The 18,129-nt window shown below is 60.0% G+C and overlaps 1 protein-coding gene across 5 annotated transcripts in view; it reads left to right on the top strand.

Annotated features, from left to right (window-relative positions):
* KNDC1 (kinase non-catalytic C-lobe domain containing 1) overlaps positions 1–18,129 on the top strand; it is a 54,415-nt gene that overhangs the window by 18,100 nt on the left and 18,186 nt on the right. For all 5 annotated transcript variants that reach the window (XR_012510017.1, XM_074373328.1, XM_074373329.1 and 2 more), the window contains exons 4-17: positions 252–398; positions 748–865; positions 2,059–2,771; positions 4,099–4,213; positions 5,046–5,117; positions 5,212–5,273; positions 10,854–11,012; positions 11,577–11,654; positions 12,260–12,347; positions 12,964–13,126; positions 13,196–13,926; positions 14,224–14,368; positions 15,303–15,391; positions 16,126–16,475. Coding sequence is in view for 4 of the 5 variants with exons in the window: in XM_074373328.1 (XP_074229429.1) it covers positions 252–398; positions 748–865; positions 2,059–2,771; positions 4,099–4,213; positions 5,046–5,117; positions 5,212–5,273; positions 10,854–11,012; positions 11,577–11,654; positions 12,260–12,347; positions 12,964–13,126; positions 13,196–13,926; positions 14,224–14,368; positions 15,303–15,391; positions 16,126–16,475 (3,030 nt within the window). In the remaining variant the exon portion in view is untranslated. The remainder of the gene's footprint in view (positions 1–251; positions 399–747; positions 866–2,058; positions 2,772–4,098; positions 4,214–5,045; positions 5,118–5,211; positions 5,274–10,853; positions 11,013–11,576; positions 11,655–12,259; positions 12,348–12,963; positions 13,127–13,195; positions 13,927–14,223; positions 14,369–15,302; positions 15,392–16,125; positions 16,476–18,129) is intronic.

Genomic DNA, 18,129 nt, shown 5'->3' with positions numbered 1-18,129 from the left:
GACCCCAGGAGGCTGGGTTGGTACAGTGGGGCCAGCACCGGCCCCAGGCGTGAAGTGGGGTGAGGCCCCCGAGAATCAGCGCGCCACTGCGCGGGGCGGGGTGGGGGGCGCTGCCTCAGCCCGCTTCCCCCTGCAGAGAGCAGGTGTGGTCCCCGGAAGCTCGGTCCCTGGCCCCCAGGAGCAGCGGTGTGCGGGCACAGGCGCCGCCGTGGGGGCCACGGCCCCCGCCCACCAGCTCTTTGGCGCCGCAGGCTCACATCTACTCTCTGGGCGCCACGCTGAAGGCAGCCCTCGAGTACGTGACGGAGCCCGAGCCCGAGCCCCAGCTAAGCCAAGACCTGGAGGCGCTGCTGGGCCGGATGCAGGCGGAGGACCCCGGAGACCGGCCGGACCTCCAGGTAAGCTGGCAGGCCGCCCCGCGGCACCCGCGGCGGAGACCCGAGGCCCCCCCGGCCCCTGACGCCCGCGGGCACGCGCACGCGCACGCACACGGGCCCTGCACCCCGCCCCGCCCGTGGGCTCCTCACTCAGGCCCTGGTGGCCCTGCATTTTGTTTAAATGTGGGCTTGACTTTACTATTTACTTCTGCTGTGAAGAGGTTGGAATATTTATCACTGTCACGGGTGGAACAGAGCCCGCCGGCAGCCTGTAAGCCCAGGACGCCAGCTTCGGTACACCTGACGGGGCGGGTGGGGGCGCCGGCTCCCGGGAGGGCGGCGGAGCTAAGCCGCTGGCGCCCGTGTGCAGAGCATCATCGCGCTGTGCGAGGAGAAGATGCAGTTCACGTCCTCCTGCCGCCTGTGCCGCAGCCTCTCGGCCGCCGGGAGGAGGGTGCTCTCCATCGAGTCCTTCGGGGCGTTTCAAGGTAAGCGCATGCGTGGGCGTGCTCGCACGCGGTCGCACACACGCACTCGCATGCGTGTGCAAGTGTGAGTGTGCACAAACATGAGCACGATCACATCCCCTCGTGTTCACGCCGGTGCGCGCACAGACCAGGTAACACACACACGCACGTGCACACGTACTTAACAGATCCCGTGCGCCTCCACACACGAACATCCACATATGGGCAAACCCGTACGCCTGCTCAGACTGCGCACTCGTACACGAGCAGCACGCGCTCGCCCTGTCCAACACACACACAGCACAGCAGAGGCGAGGGGAGGTCGTCTCGGGAAGGGGCTGCTCTCAGACTGGCCACGCCTGTCTTAGTCTGTGGACGTCTGGGTATGTGGACCCGCAACATTTCACCGTCGTCCCACCCCCAACACCCCATTTACGTCCCCACCGCACAAGCTGTTTGCTGAAGCGTCTGGGATTTTCACGGCTCCCGTGGCATAATCTCGGGTGGCATTTTGAGTAAATGGCAGCATGTGTTCGGGGCTGTGCCCGCAGCACGGAGCTTGGAGGACCCCCCGGGAGGCGTGGCGCCTCCGAGTGGAGGCAGGGTCCCCCGCCCGCCAGCGGCGCTTCCCACCAAGTCAGTGTTGGTGACACTGCAGCATGAGGGGCACTGGCTTGGCTCCAACAGCAGGGAGGGTGTTGGCGCAGAGGCGCCGCGGAAGGGGCTGCAGGCCACCGGGCCGGTCTGTGTGTCTCTAGGGCGGTTGACACAGACGTGTGTGGAAGACTGTGCGCCAGGACAGGGTGGGGCTGCAGCCAGATTTAATGTATTCCTTTGGGGAGTATCGCTGGTGTGACTGTAATAGTGGAATGATGTGCTTTTTGGATGAGATAATTAGACCAGCCTTAGGAAACCCCAGTGGGGAGCTCTGCCGGGTCAGAGGAAGGGGAGGAGGCCCAGCGGCCTTCCGGGACTAGTTAATTACCCAAGATTGTGTAATTAAGGAGCATATGAGGACGTTTCCGGGGTGGGACTGAGGGAAGGGGTGGGGGCCCTGGGAGGCCCCCGTGTTCGGGGTCTCTGGTGATGGGTGAGGATCCGGGGGTCCCGCAGGAGCTGGGGTCATTAGTGGTCCTGAACCCCGCGGAACTAGCAGGGGGAGGCCCATCCTGGCAGTGGCCCTGGGCAGTAATCACTGTTCTGCTTTTGTCCAGATGTCAGTGAGAGTACCTGGAAGGGGAGACTTGCTCCAAGAACTGTGGGGCCCAAGAGGCAGCCCGGAGACCACTCCTCGGACCCAGAGGCCCTGCCTGCCCCAGAGGGCCTGCCCCAGACCCCGGCCAGAGAAAGCCCGGAGCGCCCTGGGACCCCACCATCCAAGCCTCTGCTGTCGACCCCTGTGAGAAACGGAGAATGCCCGGGTCAGGAGGGGCTGGCCCCGGAGAGGCTGGCCTGCCTGGTCCTGGACGCCCAGCGCCCTCTGGGTGACCTGGACAGAGGCTTCCTGGAGAGGAGTCACCTGCGGAAAGTGCAGACATTCCCCCGGCTCCCACCAGATGGCCCTGAAGCCGGCACCCTCTGCCTGTCGCCGATCGGTACCCAAAACCAGCCGCCCACACGTGATTTCCTCCCTCCAGACCCCACGGAGGCCTGTCCGGAGGGGAAAAATGGCCTTTCCAGCTTCCAGACACAGCCGGAGTCCAGACTGTGGCCAGAGCGAGAGCCCAAGCTCCAGCGGGGAGGGGCCCGGGGCGAGGGCTGCAGCGGGGACATGGGGCTTGGGGCGCCCGTCCAGGGCCCCGCGGAGGAATGCCCCTCGCCCGCTTCCAAGGACACAGGAGCTGCAGGCCGAGACCCGGGGACTCCCAAGTCTGGTGACGGGATTCCAGACGGAGCCTGGGAGCCGGGAAGTACAGCCACGGAGCAGGTGAGCGACTGGGATCCACAAGGCAGGGGAAGGGCCAGCACACGCACACAAGCCCCCCGCCGCTCAGAGCTGGTCATTTACCACGAGGAAGGCAATATCAGCCTTCACTCCTTCTTTACAAATTTTAAGAGCTGTTCTGAAGGGAGCTGCAAATAGGGGGCTTGCTGCGCCCCTGGCGTGGCTCCAGGCCTGAGCCCCCCGACCCCACCTCCCAGAGGGCAGCGCCCTCTTCGGCCCCACAGCTGCCCGGAACCAAGCTCGTCTCTGCTGGGTTAGTTTATCTTCCAAAGACGTGCAGGAAACAGCCTTCCAGGAGGGCTCCGGGCTCCGCTTCCTCTTCTAATTTTAAGTTAGAAACTAAGACTGTGGGTTGAGGTTGCTCACCTGTCCAGCTCGGTACCTGGGTGAGAATCGCCAGGAGGCCTCGGCGCACTGCATCCTCAGCCAGCTGGGGTTTTGTGCAGCTGCCTGGACAGGGTCTCCCCAGGGGATGGTCTCAAAGTGGCGAGAACTCCTTTCCAGCTGAACTCTTTCTTCTGAGTCCTGGACTTTTGTGGGGGAGAGGGTACACGGAACAGAAAGTTTACCATCGTAACAATTTCGAGTGTACGGGTCAGTGGCGTTAGGTGCATTCACACTGTTGTGCCACTGTCACCACTGTCATCTCTAGAACCTTCTCGTCTTCCCAGACGTCAGCTCCTCGTTCCCCTCCACCAGCCCTGGTGACCTCTAATCTGCTCTCTGTCTCTGTGGATTTGACTACTCTCCATCTTCGCCATAAGAAGAACATTCAGCACTTTTTCCCTTGTGATGGTTTATTTCACTGACCACAGTGTCCTCAGGGCACATCCATGTTGTTGCAGGTGTCAGCATTCCCTTCTTTTTAAAACTGAATATCGTCTATCATCTGTATGGACCACATAATGCTAATCCAGCCATCCACCAGCAGGCACCTGGGTTGCTTCCACATTTTAGCTGTTATGAATCACGCTGGTTTGAACATGCATGTGCAGGTGTGTCTTCAAGACTGCTCTGAAGTGGAATTGCTGGATCAGATGGGAATTCTGTGTTTAACTTTTTCAGGATCCCCCAGACTGTTTTCCACGCAGCTGCACCATTTTACATTCCCACCAGCCGAGCACAGGGCTCTGGTTTCTCCACACCCACCCCCGGGTGGGTGCTGTTCTGATGCAGGGGCTTTCCCCACCTGTTGCGCCAAGAGTGGGCTGCATGGGGGGTATATCTCACCAGAGTGGTCCGCACCCTGTCGCCTTCCTCTGTAAATCCTCCCGAGGACCCCCACACTGAATGTGGCTTTCCCCGCCAGGGTGTCTCCCTGCAGGAACTCCTGTCTAAGCTGGGCCGGCCCTTCAAGGAGTATGAGCTGTGGGCTCTGTCCCACGCGTGCCTCAGCACCCTGCGAACGCACAGCGAGCACCCAGGTGACACCCCCCAGTCCTCATCCAGCCCACCCACCCCCAGTGTGTCCAGGCAGGACCCAGGGGCCGGACTCGGCCTCCACCACCTGGGTGGGGCTTGTGGACGGCCTAGGGCTGGGCAGCAGTGTCCACACTGTGAGCTGGGGTGGCCATTGGGTTCCTGCTCTGGTCTCAGGACCAAGGGTGTCAGAGGGCAGCTTAAAATGTGGACCTCAGAGCACTGACCTTGCCAAAGAGGAGCAGGACCTGGCCCACACTCTCTCAGTGGGGGCCACATCGTCCTCAGGAAGATGAAAATTGGCTGGGGCAGAGCACAGGGAGCTCTTAGACGTTACACGACTCAGCCCTACCAGGCACCATGACTGATCTCTGGCCCCACAGTGGTTTTAGATGCCCGGTGCCAGGGATGGGGGGATGGGAGAGGAGGGCGTGGTGAGGAGAGTTGCTGCCACGGGCGGGGGGAACGGTGGGCCTGCACCCAGCCTCCTCCGGGACCCCCCAGGGCAGTGCTGGGCGGGTGGGCCACCTCCCTCTGGCCCCTCCCACTCCAGCAGCTCCTGTCCATCTTCAGCTCCATGGCCCCTGCAGCTGGGAGCCAGTGCTAAGGGTGGGATGGGCGGCTCCGAGGGCCCTGCTAGTGTCATGTCACCAGGCAACTTGCTCAGAGCCTCTGGGAAGGGGAGCCAGCCCCGGGCCCTGGTGCTGTGTCCCTCAAGGGTCCCAGTGTCCTGACATCCCTGGTGATCCGGGGTGGGGTGGGGGTTGAGAGGAGGGATTGCCTCAGGAGGCTGGCCCCCAGCGGGCCTAGCGCCCTGACCCTCAGCTTCTCCTGCAGCCTACCTGTGTCCGGACTCCGTGCTGGTGGCCGAAGATGGGACTGTGCTCTTCCGGCCGCCCCCTGCCAATGGTGCGTAAGTGGGCGCACCCCGGGGCCTGGCTCCAGCACTGATGGCCGAGGCTGACGGGAGAGCTCAGCTGGGGCTTGGGGTTTTGTCTCTTAGGTGCTTACAACTCGTTCTTTCTGGCTCCCGAGGTTGCAGAGCAAAAATTGGTGACTGAAAAGGTACCTGGGCCCCCATCCCTTTCCTTGGCCTTCTGCCCCCTGCACGGTGGTGCCCACCTGCTTGGTCCAGAGAGCCTGGGCGGGTGGGGGTGTGGGGTGAGGAGGGGCCCGGCGTCAGGACTCAGCGAGAGTCAGGCCGGGCCCCCCAGCGCAGCACCCATGTCATAGCCCAGATCTGCATGGCCCGGGCAGTGTCTGCCTGGGAGGTGCCTCCCAGGGGGTCGGGGATGTGGCTCCAGAGGTGTCATCCCAAGAGGACAGGACTCTGCGGGGACAGCTCCAGGCTGCATGCGTTGGCTCCCGAGAGCCCACAGCTAAGCTTTCGGGGGAGCTTGCAGGGCACTTCTCAGACACAGCCATTATTAACAAGTGAATTGTACAAACTTGCAATCAAGTAAATTGTATTCAAAATCAAGGTACATGGAGATGTAACTTCCCTGCTCCCCCCACAAAGCGCACCTAGAAACCCTGCCGTTCCTAAAGCCAGCGTGAGAGGATGGGGGTGGGGCAGAGGCCCCAGGAGCAGACGGCCCTGAGGACCCCGGGTTTCCTCCCGCCTCACCCCTGGAGGATAAGGGCACCGCGGCTGGGAAACACCAGTGGGCACAGCAAAGCCCAGCCGAGGCCCACACTCTGGAGCCAGAGCTGCAGGACCAAGGGAGGCCACCTGGCCCGGTGCTGCCAGGGAAGGCTGGGCAGCCCAGCAGCCTGGAATGAGGCCCCCATCCTCAGTGAGAAGTGCCCCTCCCAGCGGGGGTGCTGTCAGAGGAGCCTCAGAAGAGTTGGGACTTCCACCATCTCCCAGCGGTAATGAGGCCACCCCCTAAAAAAAATCACTTAAAGAAATGAAGTACTTAGATGTAAGTGTAGCATGCAGGTCCAGGACTCATATGCTGAAAACTGAAGAAGAGGTGAAGCCTCAGCTCAGCCATCTCAGCTCCCGCCTCGAGACCCAGGACATAGGAGAGCAGAGGAGACCCAGGCAGAAAGGAGGAAACGCAAAGATGAGAGCAGAAGTCAGTGAAACGGAAACAGGAAGACAATGAGGAAACCAGCGATGGGGCAATCTGGTTCTTGGAAGAGACCAATAAAATTAGCCAGCTCCAGCAGAACTGACAATGCGAGGAGAGAAGGACACAAGTCGCCACAGCAGGAGCGGCACAGGGACAGCCCCGCAGACCCTGCAGGTGGCAGAAGAGTGAAGGAGGGCCTCCCAGAAGCACCTCCACCACGTGAATTCGGCCACTTAGATGACACGGACCAGAGCTTCAGAAAGCATGAACTGCCACAACTCACCCAGCATGGAGCAGACCTTTGACTAGCCCTGTAACTGTTGAGGAGATTGAATTTGTAATTTTTAAACTCCCAAAAATAAATCTCCAGGCCCAGATGGTTTCACTGGAGTGCACTAAGTAATGTTTAAAAAAGAATTAACACCAGTTCTACACAATCTTTTCCAGAAAACAGAAGTCCATTTTATGAAGCTAGTATTAAAACCAGACAAAGATAGTACAAAAAATATGTCTATAGGTCAATGTTCCTCATGAATATAAAGGCAAAAACCTTAACAAAATATATGCAGATGGAATTCAGCAATACATAAAAATCACACAACATAGCAGTGGGGTTGTTCCAGGATGTGGGGCTAGCTCAGTATTTGGAAACCAATCAGTGTGGTCCGACCTATTAACCAGCTAAAGAAGAACATCCCACGATCACATTAATTGATGCAGAAAAAGCATTTGTCAAAATTTAACATCCATTTATTTAAAAAAAGAAATTCAGGAAAACAGGAATAGAAGACTCTTCTTCAACTTAATAAAGAACATCTACCCAAAAAACCCCCAAACCTACAGTTGCGCACCACACTCGGTGGAGAGACCAGCTGCTTCCCCCAGGGCTGGGGAGCAGGTGAGGACCCCCCCCCACCCCCCACAGCACTGGCGCTGCTGCTCACCCGCCACAGCAGCGCGAGGGGAGCAGGCGAAAGCGTACAGGCCAGGACGGAGGAAGCGGCGCTGCTTGCAGATGGCAGAACCGTCCACATAGCAAATTCCGAGGAGTCTACAGAAACAAACCCCGAGAACTTACAGGTTGGTTCTGAAAGGTCACAGGACATAAGATAAACATTCAAAAATCAGTCGTATTTCTCATACTAACAACGGACATGCGGACACCAGAATTAAAAGTACAGTGCATTCGCAGTCACCCAGAAACGTCAAACACTTAGTTGTAAACCAAACAAAACGTGTATGAGACCTGTGTGCCGAAAACTACAAAATGCTGACGAACAAACATCAAAGAAGATCTTCGGGCTGGAAGGCTGGGTGGAGGCCTTAGACTTGACACCAAAAGCACTATCCACAAATTTTGCCACAAAAGGAAAAAAATGGGTAAATTGAACTTCATCAAAATCTGAAACTGACCAAGTGGGATTTATTCCACGTACGGAAAGCAATTCAACAACTGAAAATCAGGGGAAGGGTGTAGCTCAGTGGGAGAGCACATGCCTGCCGTGCACAAGGTCCTGGGTTCAATCCCCAGTGCCTCCTCTAAAAATAAATAAACCTTAGCCCCTCCCCTGACAAGAAGGAAAAGGAAAAGAAAATCAGTGTAATATGTCAGATGGACTAAGGAAGAAAAACCGTGTTTCTATCAGTAGCTGCTAAGCTTTTGACAGAATTCAAGATCCGTTCATGACAAAAAAAAAAAAAAAAAAAGAACTCTCAGCAAACTAGGAATAGAAAGGAATTTCCTCAGCTTGATGAAGAGCGTCTGCAAAAGAGCCGACAGGTAACATGATTAATGGTGAGAAGCCAGGTGCTTTCCCCCGAGGATGGGACAGGGCAAGGATGTTCCCTCCCGTTACCCCTTTCAGCGTCGTGCTAGAGGTCCTAGCTAGTGCAGTAAGACAAGAAAAGGAAATACGATGTGTGTAGATAGAGAAGGAAGAGATAAAACTCTTACTCACAGGTGACATGATCGTCCATGTAGAAATTCCCAAAGAGCCAACAGCGGGAACTGAGACGCAGTCGTAGCAAGACTGCAGGATGGCAGATTGATGGACAAATGTCAGTTGCTTTCCTGTTTGCCAGTCATGAGCAATGGGAATTTGAAAGTTAAAATGCACCACCATTTACATTAGCGTCCCCCCAAAAACACTTACAAATAATTGTAACAAAATATGTAAAAGATGCATATGAGGAAAACTACGAAACTCTGATGAAAGAAACCAAAAAAGATCTAAATAAATGGAGAGAGAGTCCATGTTCATGGACTGGAAGACTCAACGTTACTAAGATGTCAGTTCTTCCCAGTCTGACCTATGGATTCAATGCAATGCCCGCCAAAGTCCTAGTAAGTTGTTTCGTAGATACTGACGATTGTAAAGTGTGTGAGGAGAGGCAGAGACCCAGAACAGTCCACGCAACGTGGAAGGACACGACCTACTTCTGAAACCCACTGTGAGCAGCAGTAACCAGGTGTGATACTGGCAAAAAAAAGACAAAGAAATAAATGGAACAGAGTAGCCCAGAAATAAACCCACACAAATATCGTCGGCTGGTCTTTGACCAAGGAGCAAAAGCAATCAATGGAGAAAGGACAGTCTTCTCAACAAGTGGTGCTGGGACAACCGGACATCCACAGGCACCAAAAAAAAAAAAAGGAACTTGACACAGGCCCTGCTCTTTTCACAAAAAGTAACTCAAAATGGATCGTAACCCTGAAAGTAAAACACAGCGCTGTAACACTGCTAGAAGATCACACAGGAGAAAATCTCAGGAATGAGTGCTTAGACACAACCCGAGAAGCGTGACCCGGAGAGGAGCTGCTGGTGTTAGACTTCATTAAAATTACACATTCTGCTCTGTGAAAGACACAGTTAAGAGAATGGGAAGGCAAGCCACAGATGAGAGAAGTATTTGCAAAACGTGCCTGATGAAGGCCTTGTATCCCAGATTCGCCAAGAATGGATAGACGTCAACCACAAGAAAACGAACAAGCCAACTGAAAAGCAGCCGGGGTGGGGGAGGGGAAGAGGTCTGACCAGACACCCCACCAAAGAGGACGTGTGACGGCAGGTAAGCAGGTGAAAGGTGTCCCACTTCGAGTGGCATTCGGGGAATGAACTTGAAACAGTGGGCTGCCCTGCTCACTTACTGCAAAGACTAAAACCCGAACACTGGCAGCGCCGGGGGCCCGGCGCACGTGGGGCCCGGGAGCGCTCATCCTCTGCTGTGGGAACGCAGGGCCCTGCCGCCTCTAGGAAGACGGGTCTGTGGCTTCTTACAAAACTACACGTGCAGCCACCATACGGCCCAGAACTCGCTCTCCCAGGCATCGATCCTGGACAAGTGAACGTGTGTTCACACAGAATCCTGGACATGAACGTTCATATTTATAAGAGCCACGACCCGGAAACCACTGAGACGTCCTTCCGTGGGTGGACTGCGCGTCCACATTGCCGAACAGCACGCGCAACGAGTGGACTGTCGATGCGGCAACAATTGGATAATACGGCCGACAGAAAAAGTCGGCCCGTGGGAATGACGACGCCACAGACATGAAGAACAGAGGAGCAGCCGCCGGGGCCTGAGGTGGGGCGACAGCGCGCACCTGGGGATGGAGATGTGCTGCGACTCCGCGTGTCCAGGCCGGGGCCCTGCAGCTTTGCAGGGTGTCACTGTGGCAGGAAGCTGGGTGAAGGGTACGTGGAGTCTCTCTGGATCATTTCTCACGACTGTATGTGAACCTACAATGACCTCAAAGTTAAACCCTTAACTTCTTAAAGGTTGATAAGTACTCAAAACTAATGCTTTCCTAGCGGTTCGATGTGCTCCTGGGTGGGGGGCCGGAGGGGTGTCGGGTCACGGCACCACCTTGGCAGTTTGACTCCTGCTGTGTGGGGGTCTTCACGGAACGGAAATCAGCAAATGCTAAAATCAGGGCTTGATTCGCTGGTTTGTCAGCTGTCTAGACCTAATGACGTGATGGAGGAAGCACGAACGACGCGGTCACACTGGGTCAGGTCAGGTCTTTACTGCGCTCCTCCCCGGAGCCCGCTGCCCTGCCGACGCGGCATGCGCGGAAGGCAGCTGTGTGTAGTCTCGCTGTCCCTCCCTTGTCCAGACAGCAGGGCTGCCAGCCGCGGCGCAGACACAGAGGGTGACACCGGGAGAGGACGCTCAGGGAGGGCGCCGGCTCCGGGGAACTCAGACAGGTGCCGCACGGGCCATCGTTACTGGTTCCAAGCATGTGGCACACATCCTTCATTTCAGCAGATTTTAGAATAAACTTCTGTGTGTACCAAGAGGCTTAGTTTTGTTCAGAGCCCAAAGTGAACTACCGTTCTGGGGACTCCTGGCTGCAGGTTCTGGGGTGCCACCTTCGCCCTGGTGGAAACAGCGGGAACGGGAGGGTCCGGCCGAGGCCCCCGGGCGCCCTGTTCACACCAAGTGTCTAGGACTCCTCGGTGCTTGTCAGCCAGGCCGATCCCCAGGCCAGGCCCCTGGGCTAGGAGGTGCCCGGCGGGGTCCTGTCTGCTGAGCACGGCTGGCCCCCCCTCTCCCCAACCCCCAGGCCTCCGTGTACTGTGTGGCCGCGGTGCTGTGGACGGCAGCCAAGTTCAGCGTCCCCCAAGACCACAAGCTGGCGCTGCCCCGCAGGCTCAAGACCCTCCTCCTGCACATGGCCAGACGCAGCGCCCAGGAGCGGCCGGCGCCGGCCGAGGCCGTCAAGGTAAACGCGCTGCACTGGGGCCCCAGCTTGAGGTCCCGGGCCTGGGCGGTGGCCCACGGGGCAGGGGAGCCAGGACACAGGGTCTTGTCTCTGGGGAAAGGTAGTGCCGCTGGGCAGGGAACTGTGGGTTTCATTTCACGCTCAGCACCGTGGTTCCCCACAGACCAGCCTGCGTCTCCAGTGCAGCCACCAGCCGGAGAGTGGGTGGGTGGTGTCCTGGGCCCTAGCACTGACCCCCGTCCTCGGGCCCTGCCGGAGGGGAGCATAGCTTCCCACACACCCCAACTTCCCCTTGCTCCTGAGGGTCCTCAGGGCTGGGTGCCGCGGGCCCAGTGCTCGGTGTTCTTCCCAGCCGAGGATGGCCAGGAAAGACAGCGGCTAAGACGCAGTGTCACCACCGGCCCCCAAGGCTGGGGCGCATGCGCTCTCCCCAGGAAGGCGTTCCCGTGAGGTCTTCCTGGAGAGCAGCCCCCAGGCCCTCCTGGCTGCCACCGTGGGAGTGAGACGGGGCCGGTGCCCCAGCCACGTGTCTCAGCGTGTCTGGACAGTGGCCTGTCCTTTCAGTTGTGCAGCAGTTACCTCTTGCAACGAGGCATGGACAGCAGAAAGGTGTTAGCCCACCTGAGGGCGTCGACCTGCAAGGTAAGCTGGCGACTTCCACAGTCCGGGCAGGACCCTGCCCTGCCCTGGGGCCCGGGAATCCAGGAGCCCAGGAGCCGAGGATCCTTGTTTTTTATTATCAAACAGACGACTGGGGAGTTTAGGAACCAGATGGTGAATAACTCATCATTCTCTGACATATCTTTTAGCTTTTCCCCTGCCTTGAACTGGCTGGCGGAGAAGCCCCTCCCTTGGTCCACACCCTGGGCTCTGCTGGCCATCTGGCATGTGGGGGGCGGGGGACAGCCCAGGGGTCCTGCAGAGTGACCCTCAGGCAGCCAGGCAGGCCGCATCGCGCAGTGATAGGTCCTTGGGACGCAGACAGGCGCCCACATCCCTCAATAGCTCTGGGATGTGGGTTCTGGGGACCCCGGCCTCGGGCAGTCCCCTAAGCTTCCCGTGCCCCAGAAACCTACCAGAACCTCTGAATCGGGTAGCCTCATGCCCCCGGGACGCTGCTTCCAAAGAGAAACAAGCCAGCCCTGCGAGTCAGCATGGGTGGGAGCGCGAGCTGCAGGGGATCCACGCTGTACCTCCGAGGCCACCTCGGGCATCTCACCTGGGGCCGGCCGTGTCCTGCTGCCCAGGTTTACCAGGAGGAAGAGACCATCAGTCTGCAAAATGCTTCCTCGGTGGTTGAACTGAACCCCAGCGCTGCGCCCAGGCCCAGCTCAGGTGGGCCCCTGGACCAGCTCTTCCCCACCTTCCTGCCCACAGGCCCCGTGCCCCACGCTGCCGCTGCCCCTGCCACTGTCCCACCAGAGTTAGCCTCCAGGAGTCCAGCCCTGAGTGGACACCACTCTGGATGTGGCTGCGTCCCCAGGACAGCGTGTCCAGAACTGGGCCCTGACTGTCCTGTTCTTGACTCCCCGTGAGTCTCCTCTGAGTCCTGGGGGCTCCAGCCTCGTCTCACCTGCCTCCGCTCCCACGCCCGCCTGCGTCAGTCTCATGACCCCAGTTCTTGTCCTGCCCTGCTCCTCTGTGGCCCCCACCCCCATCCTGCAGCTTGAGAACACTATTCTGCACAGGCCCGACTGAGCCTACTGTCTGATCCGGCCTTCTCCAAGCAGCATGCTGCCCCTTCCCTCCCAGCTCCTGGGCAGCCCTGGACTCCAGGCCCCTCCCTCAGGCCTCTCTCCCTGAAGTCTTTCTCCCTCCCAGTGCCTTGAGGCTTCAGGCCCTTTAAGCCAGCCCCCCTACTAAGGCCAGCACCCCACCAAGGTCAGCACCCCACTGTCGCCAGGACCCCACTGAGGCCAGCGCCCCAGCCCACTCACCTGTGTGTCCCCAGGCTTCGTGCGGGTCAGCGGGGACACGAGGCTCGTCGCTGTGCAGGGCCCCGTGCCCAGTCACCCCTCCCGCCTCGAAGGGGCCGCACTGCTGCCTGCGGCGTTCACCTCCCCGGCCACTCACTTTAGGCCCATCGTCCTCGCTCCAGATGCAGGTGTCACCAGGTGAGTGCGCCCTCCCGAAAGCTGGCAGGGCCCCAGGCCCCCCCTGAGCTCTCCTCTTCTGGCTCGCAGGGACACATGTGCCCTGTTCTCGAAGCCAGCCGAGAGGCCAGAGGAGAGGAGAGGCCAACTGGACCAGGAGGGTGATGGGAAGCAAGCCCCTGAAGCCCACGGAGCCACCACCAGCCTGAAGATCCCCGACCAGCCAGCACCAGGCCCCCCAGAGCCCCTCGGAGAGTCAGTGCCAGGAGACTCAGCCCAGGGGTGCCCCTGCCCCCCACCCCCTGCCCCGGCCAGTCTCTTGGAGGAGGCTTCATTGGTGATGCCCAAATCTTCGGCCCCTTCCCCACCCCTGAAAACACAGGTGCCACCCCCAGAGCAAGAGACAGACGAGACTGTCCCAACCGGAGCCTCTTCCCAAGGCCTCAGGGCCCATCCCCCAGGGCCCACCGCTGCCCACCTCAGCTCAAGCCACCCGGCCAAGCCACCCAGGAGCAAGGCTGCTGGGGGCCCGAACCAGGAGACTGAGGGCCCTGCGTCAACCCCATGTAACCCCTCCCTGGCCACAGCGAATCCAGACAACCCCTGGGGGACCCCCGTCGGGGACCAGGGTGACCAGGCCCCAGAAGGTCACCCCAAGTGGCCCTGGTCAGCAGACCGCAAGTCCTGTCCATCCAGTGTGGATGCCTCACCCCTCCCGAAGGGGACAGACTGCCCGTCACTGCAGGAGGCCACACGCCTCATCCAGGAGGAGTTTGCCTTCGACGGTTACCTGGACAACGGGCTGGAGGCTCTGATCATGGGTATCAGGGGCCACAGAAGGCCCAGGAGAATCCCCAGCACCAGGGACAGGCCATGGGGGCGGGCACCGTGCATGGGGAAGGTCACCACGTAGGGGCCCCCACATCCATTTCTGCACAAAGTGGGCAAAGTTGAGCTCCCAGGGGCCAGATGGCAGAGAAGCCCCAGGCAGGCAGAGGGTCTCAGGACCCAGCTGCCCCATCCCACCCACTGTGCTCCCCGCCGCCCTGCTACCCTGCCAGTTCCTGAGACCAGGGGAACCCACATTTTAACTCACCCTGTTGTTTCTGCAAACCCAGGGGAATATATTTATGCCTTGAAAGACCTCACCTACGCCACCTTCTGCGGGGCAATTTCGGAGAAGTTCTGTGACCTCTACTGGGGGGAGAAGCTGCTGCAGAACCTTTTCAAAGTGGTGAACGGGAGGACGTCGCCCTCCGAGAAGTAAGAGCCCCTCCCCTCGTGGGCCCAGGCTCCCCCAGCCCAGGGTTTCTGCCCCTCCCCAAGCTGTCCCCTCCTGCCCCTGCATCCTGCTCACTGCCCTCCCTGGAGCGGCCACCCCCTGGGCCCCAGTTCCTGGGCCCAGAACCCACTCTTTCCAAAGCTCCCTTCAGGCAACAGGTCCTCTTGGCAAGAAGGTTCGTGGGATCACAGGCGTAGGAGGCCCTGTCCCCTGCACTGGGACCAGCTCAGGAGGCAAAGTGATGGAGCCCGGGGAGGGGGGTGTCCCTGCAGGGAAGTGTCCACTCCCACTGTCCAGCTCCCATCCTGGTGTTAGCGGGTGAGGTGACAGACACGAGAGGAAGAGGGGCCCACAGCTTCCCCTCCCGTCCCCTTCCCCCAGCCCTCTCGGCCCCTCACCCCGTCACAGGCTGAACCTGTGCCCTCCATGCCGGGCTTGGCCTAGCCCCTTCCAGAGGGCGGCAGAGGGCCATGGGGGTGGGAGTGGCCCTGACGCCCCGACACCCAGGCCAGCCCGAGCTCACAGCACCCCCACGCCTCCCTGCGGGAGCCACAGCCGGACCACGTGACAGGTGGTAGCCAAGCTCTGCTGGGGATGCTGTGACGATGCCCGTGCGGATGGGCACCCCCGACTCAGCCCCGTGCCCTCCCCGGGCCCCACTCCCACCCAGTGAGGCTGCACACACCCTGCTCCTGCCCAGCCTGGCCCCTGTTTTTATGGTTTTGGAAACGGTGCTCAGAAAGCCTTCTGCCAAAGGGCCTGTGTCCTGCAGCCAGTTGTCCCAAAGGTGTGGCAGGGCCCCTGTCACCCCAGGCCCCACCTTGACTCAGCAGAAGACCCTCTAGTGAGCCTGAGGGAAGCCTTGGTGTGGCGGGAGGGGCCTAGGGGCACCTGCAGCATCCTCCATTCCGACAGCGCGTCTGAGGAGCCTGGGTCACAGCCCGAGGGCAGCAGCGGGACCAGCTTTCGGAGGAACTGCTCACCATCCAGCACGAGGCCCTCGGGTGAGACACCTGGGTTCCAGGGTGAGAACCTCCTCCACCCTCAGGGCCAGGCTGTCCCTGCAGAGTCCCCAGGGGTCTGTGCCTTGAAGGGGGGGGGCGTTCTCCCCAGGCCAGCAGGTGGGCCACAAACCCAGGTGGCCTTGGGGCTGGGGGCCATGGTGGAGGGGCACCTGCCCCCCGGGGTCTTGGTGATGGAGGAGTTGCACCCTTCCTGGAAACGCGCTGCTTAAAGACCCTGAGGCCTGTTTTCTTGCATCGGTAGCCTAGGACTCCCTGATCCAGAACCGAAATCTTTGTAATTTCCCCAAATCCTGTGTGCAGGACGTGGCTTTAGGGATCAGATTCTGTGATTATGATCCCACACATGACGGCCAGGGGTTCCCCTCTACCCCATGCTCACTTGGAAACCTTCAAAATAGCGAAGTGCAAACGCCCAGAACAGCCCACCGCCTGCTGGGACCATGGTGCCTGAGGGACTCTCTGCATTGCGTCTGTTTACAGAGTTCAAATGTCCCTTGGTCTACACCATCGACTCTGCCCCGCATTGCAGCACGTGTTTGGGAGGGGACAGAGGGCTCTCCACCCTGAGGACCCTTTGGAGCCCCCCCAGAGCAGACGCGGGGCTGCCAGGTGGCCCGTATTCGGGACACACCTCATCCATAAATAGTCAGTGATGGCCTCTCCCCCAGGACCTGGCATTCCTGCCCCCAGCCACCCTCCCCTCCTCTGTCCAGGGAAGGAGAAGCCGGACGTGGACTCAGAGTTCTCCCGGGGCAACTTTGAGGTGGGATTTCGGCCTCAGAAGTCGGTCAGAGCCGGGAGGGAGCAGCTGCCCGAGGCCGGAGAGGAGCGGCTGCCGGATGGGGGCCTGGCCGTGGGTTCAGAGGCGGTAGCCCGGCCGGCCAGGCCCCAGGAGGGCGGCCCCTCCTCAAACCCAGGCCTGGCGAGCGTCCAGAGCTGCAGCCCCGGCTGGTGCAGCGCCTTCTACGAGGCCGACTGCTTCGGCGCCGATGTGTACAACTATGTGAAGGAGCTGGCGAGGCAGAAGGCCGGCGGGTCCCTGGACGCCGACGCCCAGAGCCCGGTGAGTCCTGGGCTTCTGTCCACGGTGGGCCCGGGAGGCTGCTGTGGCTTGGGGATGCTGTGGGACGTGAGGCTGTGTTCAGGCAGAAGTTCCGAGGTCACTCGGATGACAGAAATGCCCTCTCTGTGTCCCCTACTCCTGGTGCCCCCGCCCCAGTGGCCGCCACGCCCATCTGGTGCCCTCCGTGTCCTTCCGTGGGGGTGTTGTGCCCACCTGTAGTGTCCTCTGTATTTGGGGGTGGTAACTGGGCACTTGGCCACCAGAAACAGTTGGCAGGTCACCTTGTCCTGGTGACCACTGTTGGCTTCGGGCAGGCAGGTGCAGCTCTGACCCCCGGTCAGCCCACGCCTCCTGCTCCTCGGGCAGCAGCATGAGCTGGGAAGCCCCTTGCCTGAGGCCATCAGCTCCAGCCGGGCCCCGGGGTCCGCTTCCGTGGTGGGCAGTGTGCTCTGCTTGCTTTCCTGGGTCAGCAGGGCCAGAGGAGGCCCTAGACCTGAGAGTGTCCAGGCCTGGCCAGCTTGGGTGCAAGATAGCCACACAGAGCTCTGCACCCATGGTCGCTGCCCTGCTACTGGGGGCCTGGCCCAGTGGCCAGCACCCTGAGCTGGGCTGCAGCCCCCTCACTCCTGAGTGACCAGGAGCCCAGGACTGACCTGGGCCACATCCTCCCCTGTGTCCAGGGGCTCCCACTGGGGCCTCAGTCGCACAAGGCCCATTTCCCCAGGGCAGCAGACAGGAGTGGCCGTCAGCCGTCAGGAGACCCGCCCCTGCCCCCTCACTCACCACCCCAACCTCCAGGCCATGAGCTGTAGAAGCTGCGTCTCCACGGCATTTCAGCACCACCCGAACCTTCCCAGGTGCTTTCTCACTTGTTACTCAGCTCCAGGCTAGAAAGAGCCCCACGCTGCCCAGGCCCTGGAGCTCCAGGCACAGGCCTGTGCTCCTTGGAATCGCTCCTCCCGCTGCGTGTCCTTGAGTCTGAGCCCCAGTGTGCCTGGGGCCTGTGCTGGGGGGCTGCAAGGACTCAGGCCTCCCGCGGGGCCTGGTGAGGGGGGTGGCCCGTACAGCAGGCACCCACCCAGTGCCCTGGCCCCCACACACGACGCCTGGCACAGGGAAGCCCCATGTCGCTACATCAGAGTCTGGAGCTCTGACCAGGAAAGGGTGGCTTCCGGCCCTATCCCCACCCATGAGCCCGGTCTCCTTTCTCCTGCTTGCTTCTGGGTCTGTGGCCCCTGCTCCCACTGTCTTTCCCTTCATGTGCGTTTGCGCACAGTGCAGCTCACTTGGACCTGAGTGTCCTGGAGGGGTAGGAAGAACTGCTCTGAGCAGCAGAGTGCCAGCACAGCTGGGCACCACTGCCTTCTGCTTCCTCCTAGGAAAAGTTTGGAGGGTCAGGGGGCAAGGGCCGCTGAGAGGCCAGAGTAGGGCACCAGTGATGGAGCCATTGCTCTGACAACCCCAAAACGAGTGTAGACCTCATAACCGAGTGTTAAGGAAGGGTCCTCCCAAAACGGAGCCGCCCTGACATTGGAATATCCTGAAGGGCCGGGGGTCTTCGATGGCGTGAAGAGGGTCTGTGGACAGTGTTTTCTGTGAGGTGGTTATGGTGGTCACAGGAGGTGATGAAGAACAAAAGCAGTTCCTCCAGATA

Source organism: Camelus bactrianus, chromosome 11 (assembly GCF_048773025.1).
Source record: "Camelus bactrianus isolate YW-2024 breed Bactrian camel chromosome 11, ASM4877302v1, whole genome shotgun sequence".
NCBI classification, from domain to species: Eukaryota; Metazoa; Chordata; class Mammalia; order Artiodactyla; family Camelidae; genus Camelus; species Camelus bactrianus.
Note: the sequence above shows the minus strand (reverse complement) of the source record. Positions and strands in the feature narration are given on the sequence as shown.